Source organism: Vigna unguiculata, chromosome 3 (assembly GCF_037176805.1).
Source record: "Vigna unguiculata cultivar grain cowpea cultivar isolate G323 ecotype 2 chromosome 3, ASM3717680v1, whole genome shotgun sequence".
Taxonomy (NCBI): domain Eukaryota; kingdom Viridiplantae; phylum Streptophyta; class Magnoliopsida; order Fabales; family Fabaceae; genus Vigna; species Vigna unguiculata.
This window is the reverse complement of record NC_140794.1, coordinates 59319257-59326832: the sequence shown is the minus strand read 5'-3', so window position 1 is coordinate 59326832 and position 7576 is coordinate 59319257. Positions and strand designations below refer to the sequence as shown.

General features: G+C 32.2%; 1 protein-coding gene across 1 annotated transcript; it reads right to left on the bottom strand.

Moving 5' to 3' along the window:
- On the bottom strand, positions 1 to 4130 carry LOC114178897 (furry). The gene is made up of 2 exons (XM_028065044.2): positions 3669 to 4130; positions 1 to 255 (listed from the first exon to the last, which is right to left on the bottom strand). Exon 1 carries the CDS (start codon positions 4057 to 4059, stop codon positions 3676 to 3678), a length of 384 nt encoding a protein of 127 aa, XP_027920845.1. The 5' UTR covers positions 4060 to 4130; the 3' UTR covers positions 1 to 255; positions 3669 to 3675.
- Positions 4131 to 7576: the final 3446 nt, after the last annotated feature.

Sequence of the window (7576 nt, the reverse complement as noted above, 5' to 3'; positions counted from 1 at the left end):
TTTCGAGGGCAAGTATTCAATTTGCCCATTATCAAGTCATTGAATCAATTTACTTTTTTATCCCACATTCACAAAGTAAACAAATAGTTAAACATAACCCCAGCCAGCTACACTTTATTCATATCAAATGTTACACACCTCCTTAAAATGGACGGCCATCACAGGCCTGTGCTAAAAGACTACTAGGATCTTTTTTCCATTGACAAAAAATAGAAAGTTGACTGGGCCAATAATGTCCTCATTAAGAGCACAAACCTGGTCACAAAAACAGAAAAGTAGTGGATCAGAGTTATGATAGCAAGTGTATACTACGATTAATGCATTATAGTTATACGATTGAGTAGCAGAATCCAACCACAGCAAGAATGATTTCTTTTTCTTTCTTTCCACACTAAAAGAATGACATTACACTAAAGCAGAAACGCCACGAGTAAGACAGAGTCGGGGTAGTTTTCTTTCTAAAATAATACCAGATGCATCACAGTTTTCTTTCTTGCTTTTCTGTTTGTTTAGACCGTTTATTAACATGGATATCAGAGCAGAGCTACCAACCCAAAAACACTCCAGTGGGATAGCAGATAGTAAGATAACCACTACACAGAGAAAAATGGGGAAAATGTAATTTATTTATCAGAAGTACCATCGATATAAGGCATATTTAACAAGTTTAACAAGTCAATAACAAGAGACTAAAGCAGAGGATCAGGGGCTCTCCTGAGCACCTGGGCAAGATGTCATTGAGATGGTGCCTTGGCTGCGCCAAAGAGAATAAACAGAGGCTGTCTCACAGTAAAAAAAAAAGGATAAAATTGTACAAGAATAGAAGTTGCAGCAAGAAAAGTAATGCAAGTATGAACTATGACCAAAGTCAGGAAGAAGGTATACTCAACAGAAGTTAAGGAGCTGCCTGAAAATATAGGACTGCTGGAAAAGCAAGGCTTACCAGAAGAGGCATTAGCAGCCAATGATGGAAAGTAATACAACCCAGCATCATTCTTCAAAGAATGAAGGGTTTTTCCAACTCCTTTTTATTCTGATAGGAGAAAATTATGAAATTTCATAAACCACCTTAATCAGAGTGGTAATTCTACAAAAGGAGCGCAAAGCAGGAATTTAATGGAATCTTAAACATAGTGGCTGTGACAGCCACCATACAGGCTGCTATCAGCACTTCACAAAAACATAATGAAACACCACTTCCATTGTGGTCAGACTGCACGAACGAAGAACTTTCTAATTTAGTTGTGTACACCAGGTACCCATTAGATCCCCTCCTAAGAAAATATTTTCCCATGGTATTTCTCAGACTAACGCTTCTAATCTTCCCAGAATCCAATTGTTGTTGCTCCTCTAGCCTTATTTTGGGAGCAATACACTATCAGGTAAATATTTGTTGATTGATGACAAATTTTAGGATGTTGTCATATCTCTTCTTTCTAGCTTCATCTTCACCGGTGTGCCAAAGTTCCAAATTCTAATGTGTCCAATCCCTAAAATATTTCCACCAACCCCCTTGGTTTAAGGCACATAGATCATCCTTTCCTCCTAATCATGGCATCAACTACGTCCATAGATCATCCTTTCTTGAGGTATGTATTATTCCCAACACTTTCTTTACATCTCAGTATTTTTGTTCTTGGTTCCTAACAAATTATAGCTTCTGAGCAACATCATTCATTAGTTGTACCCAGAGCTTGAGTATATTGACCTAACAGACACTAACTACCATTTGAAAGCTATCAACCTATTGGCCACCAGAGTGAGCTAGAGTGCAGAGGTTCTTCGGTGGTGAATATCTAAATGGATAGCATGAGCTATAGTCCCCCTCATTTGATGCATGCCAAACACCAAGAGTAGGGTGTGGACTACCCTTAAGCCTTCCTCATTGTTTCAGAAATTAGGTTCAAAACCTGAAAAAGAAATAATAGCAATACGGAATTCGGTCTGAACCACAATGTTAAGGAAGAATTCCTTTCAGGGACATCGATAGCAGCCAATCCAACTCCATGAACATCTACATGGTAAAGTGAACCTAATATATCATCAAATACAGTGTGACCTGCAGGATGGTGCTCACTATTAGCCAGGGAATCAGGTATACCTCCTTTCAACATAATCATTACTTTTCTCCAGCGGATTAGGTTCAGCCAATAGACAAAAGGTAAGACAGTTTCTGTAATTCAATCCTTCCCCTTCTTCTTTCCTCTGATTCTTACAAACTCCTCATTGATTCTTCACATGGCTGCAACCAATAATTGTATGGAATGTAAAGATTAACCAAAAGAGAATTTTATTCAACATTCTCCCCTTGCTCTGAATCAATGGAATTCAAGGTGAAGAGCAACAATGACTAACAACAGAAATCTCCAAGAAATCAAAAGCCTGGTCTCTCCTGGTGGGAAGTCCCACATCGCCTATCTCAATTCTTCGAGCGTGGATTATACATCTGTTGGACAACTTCACATAATGTCAATTGGTTTTAAGTTGAAATCTAAGATAATGGATCAAAGCCTATAGCTTATCTTAGTAATTGTCTATTCTAGTTGGCTCGTTTGATTTGGCAGACACATGTGTAAGGGGGTGTTGAGAAGTCCTACATCATTGGCCTCAATTCTTGAAGTGTGGCAATTTCATTTAACGACAATTGGTTTTAAGTTGAAATCTGATATTTGCCACTCCAAACTAATTAGCTAACTAACTGAACACACCTGCATTCACTTCCTCTGTATATCCTGCCACAGCTACTACACTTAAAGAGCTAACTAATAAATGCTGTCTAATAGAGGGTGGCCTATTTGGCTCTTTAGTGATTCTCCATCTACCTGATCAAGGAATGAAAGACTGAACTTGAAGATAGCACCTACTTCCTCATGAGCATAAGAATAACGCAATCCAAGGATTTAGCCATTTGTAGATTTTCATATAAGATAATTCATTGGCTTTCTACTGCTTCATCCGCAAAGAATGTGCCTTACATCGTCAATGGTGTCTCCTTCATCAAAGATAATGGCTTTTGGGGTATATACCACCTCTCATATCTGAGGCTTTCAGAGATGACTCGGGTCTTCCAGCTCCAACCCCAACCCCCAAGGAATAGTGCCGGCAGTAAGGAAAGACAGCAAAATAAGACGGACAAAAGGAGACGGATTGACAAAGATCTTGCAGCAAAACGCGTAGCAGATATTTCTACGAGAATTCCACGTATCATTAATACTTGCTTCCCTATCTGGGGTATGTCGCTAAAAAAATACTTATCATTTGGGTGTATAAGACTAGCATTAGCAAAATCCTATTTACAATCCATCTAATAAATTCAACAAAGTTTTACACAGAATCCCTAACAGCCTAATTTAACCTCTTATTTCATTTGTACTTAATCTGGCTACATTAAGTTTAAGTGAAAAGCACAACGAAACAAAAAATAACCAGCTTCGCTAGGCCTTCTGAAAAAAATAAATTGAAACAAAATTAAGTTAAATAACCCCACAATCCAAACACCAGAGAGATCGTTAAAAAAACAAAAATTCCCCGGTTTTTTACTCAACCATAAAGCTCGACAAACAAACATTTGGAAGTGATGAATCCAATATTAGCTTCTGAGGCTAATCTCGCGAACCCAAACACAATAACACGAAAACCCCTAATTAACAGAAGCGGGGAAAAGTGACCTGGAAGTCAGCTCTGGTATCCGCCGCCGATAGCATTGATGTCCTCCTCGACGGTGGAGGTGAGGTAAACGGGGGGAAAGTCAGAGACGGAGAAGGTCTGCTCCTTGGCGAGCTTCTCGATGTCACCCTTCTTCAAAACGGTGTGGCGGATGGGAGGGCGGTTGCGGCGCTGGTCGCGCGAGAAGTATTTGATGTCGTAGACGGTCTCAGGCAGGGAGTTGGGGATGCACGGCTTCTCCTTGGTGGTGGCGGGGCACTGCAGGCGGTATTCGGTGGCCAAGGGCACAGCCAATCTGTATTCAGGGTCGGCGCAGGGACCCGTGATCTCCCATGGCTTCTTTATGTAGCGCTTCAGAGTCTGCAATACTGAATTCGACGCCGATTTCGCCATTAAAGCAACAAAACTACGAAGAGAAGAAAACTGGGTTTCTCAATCAACCGGATCAAATCTCACTCACTCCCCCTTGATTTTCATTCCTTTCAATCCCAAACGTATCCGGCCCGGGCCCGAGCGTATCCGGATCCGGATCCGAACCTTAATTATCGTAACTAAAAATGAAAAAAAATGGGCCATGAAGGGTTTACTTTGTGGTAGTTTCTTTTTCACCCAATCAAATTTCTTGTCTCATTAATTCGGATTTTTTTTATTTTTCAGCATACTAAATCAATTTACAGACACTCGCCTATTTTTATTTCAGACAAAAAATTTCGGAATTAATTTAGTATGCTCCAAAAAGAAAAAAAAATTATGCAATGGGTGCAGAAAAGAAATTTGATAGGTACGGGTGTAGCAACTCGTTTAAGAACTTATTTCTATAATATAAATTCTTTTAAAAAAATGAAAAAAAAAAAGTTATTTTTAATGATTTTGTTACCTGGACTATTTTATTTTTAGCTTCTACAATGAATAGAATAGATGGATATTTCTATTTCATTAAATTTTTAAATAAATATTTTGCATATTAAATTATATTTTGTTATTGGAATTTAAAAAAATGTTAAAATTTAATTTCGAAATAAAAGTATTATTTTAAAATACAAGTATTTAAAAAAAATAAGTACAGAATAATTGTAAAAAAAAGAGTCATTTGAGATTACTAAAAAAGTTGTCTGGAGTTAAATCAAATTAGTCTAAAATAAAAATTAAGACTAGAGTTGAAAAAATAAACAAGAATGGTTAATGTGTATTAAAAAAGATAATACATGTGATGATAGTAATATAAAAAAATTCAAAAATAAGTCCAAAAACACTTTTTATTTAGAAAGAGGTCATTAAAACTTACATTCTCTCTGAATGATGAAGATTTAGAACTATATTAAAAACTTATGTGAGATAAGCAGACATTAACGTAGTTTTCTTTATACGGATTACACTATTCAAGCTGAAAGACGGATAGATTAAAAAATTGTGTTTATTTCGATAAATGAACACGAAAAAGTGTATATAGATTTGAAAAAATATCTTACAATAAATTTCACCCCAGATGCGAAGATTTATACAAACATATATCAATTTGTACTCTTTATTCCTCGTATTTTATCATCATATTATAATTATTATATTAATTATTAAATATATAAATATATATATATATATATATTGTTAGAAATATTTTAATATAATTTAAAAAATAAATAATTAAAATAAAAAAACTTATTGTTACTGATATATTTATACACCTTTAACTTATGGGTTAATGTTTTTTATGTTTAACCGCTATATTCTTATTATAATTTACTTATTTATTTTTCTTATCTATCTATAAATACCGTTTAGGTGCATGAAAAAAAAATATAACAACAGAAACAACAAAAAACACTAGAGTTTTCTTAAGATTGTTCTCCTTATCTTCTCTATAATATCTTTTTAATCCATTAATGTTTATAAGGTTCGGAGTTGCACTTGATCGATCTGACGGGTTGTTGTATATTAGGAGAGAAATAAATGTGATTTGAAACACATGATATTTATTTGTTTAGTCCTGTGCAATAGGTAGGGATGGCAACGGGGCGGGGCGGGTACGGATATCATGATCCCATCCCCATCCCCATAATAAAAATTCATCCCCATTCTCAAACCCAACGGGTATACAACTTTTGACCCATCCCCATCCCCATCGGGTAACGGGTATTTTCTTATACCCATACTCATACCCATTTTTTTATTGTTCCATATATCAATTAAATATTTTTTATAAAAAAATTTAAAAATCACACCAACGGAATCATGATACTATCAAAATATTCAATATTAAAATAACATACTCTTTTTGATTTTCATGATGTCAAATATTAAGAAAAATATTATAATAGTATAAATCTCAAATTAAAGTATCAAATAACAACTAAATAAAATTCAAATAATTATATAAAAGCTAAAAAATTACACATTACTAAAATTTTATAATAACCAAAATATTTATTAATTTTACAAATGATCAGTGGTTTCATTTGCATTCGATCCACCTACACATAGAAAAAAAATGAAAAATTAGATATGATATAATAATTGAAATTGAAAATTTTAATTACTAGAATATAATGTACCTTCTTCATCAGATTCATTTTCACTCATGAGAACATCTTTTCCTTTTAATTTTTTAACACCTACAAACACCAAATGTAGAATATTAGATGAGAATTCACAAAAAATACTAACAAAAAATATTAATAAATTTGAGTAACTTACCTAGATGGTTTGAGTTCCATATCCAACTTCTTGTACACATCAAAGCCTCTATAGTAATATGATGAAGTCGACTACGGTGAGAAGTTAATATCTGACCACCAGTACTAAAAGCAGATTCAAAAGCTACAGTTGTTATTGGAATAACTAAAACATCCCTTGCAATTGCTTGAAGGGTTGGAAACTTTAACCCATTTGTTTTCCACCATGATAGGATATCAAATTCTTGTGTAACCGGCAAATTATCTTCTTCCAAGTAATAATCCAACTCTGTTTTCATAACTGTAGTTCTAGATTTTTTCTTTTTTGCCATAAACTCTAAAAATTCATTCGCATCATTATCAACGTATAAAAGAGAGTAACAAAAAGTGTATAACCAAAGTAACAAAAAGAAGAGCTACAAAATAAGAGTCAAACATTTTCATGAAAATAAATAAATAAATAAAGATAATCAAATGTGTAACCTAAAAATTATTTCATAGAATGAAATTGAGGAACACCTATTTGAACATAACCATGTACAGAGAGTAAAAATTATGTAATAAGAAGAAGAAAAATTACCTTCAAAATTAAATCTTGAAAAACAAACCAGACAATTGAGAGAGTAAACAAAGTGTATAACAAAAAAAAAAAGAGAATGAGAAATATGTTATATATATATATATATATATATATATATATATATATATATATATTATATTATATTATATTATATTATATATTATATTACTATGTATATATATATATATTATATGTGTGGATATCTTATGTTTGTATATATATATAATTATTTATATATATTATATTATATATTATATTATTATTACTATGTATATATATTATATGTGTGGATATCTTATGTTTATATATATATATATATATATATATAATATATATATATATATATATAATATATATATATATATATATTTTATAGATATATATTTATTTTAAGTATATATTATATTATATTATATAACAATATAAATATAATAATATATATTATATTATTATGTATATATATTATATGTATATGCGTAGATATTTTATGCTTTTATATATATATATATATATATATATATATATATATATATATTTCTTTTAAATTTTTATAAATTTGTAATGCTATAAATTTGTTTATAAAAGATCTCACTAGTTAAATGATTAATTTGTTTTATACGTATATATTATATATATTATATATATTATATTATATTATATT

Coding starts and splice junctions, on each gene's coding strand:
- LOC114178897 (XM_028065044.2), bottom strand. CDS start 4,059: ATGGCGAAATCGGCGTCGAATTCAGTATTGCAGACTCTGAAGCGCTAC.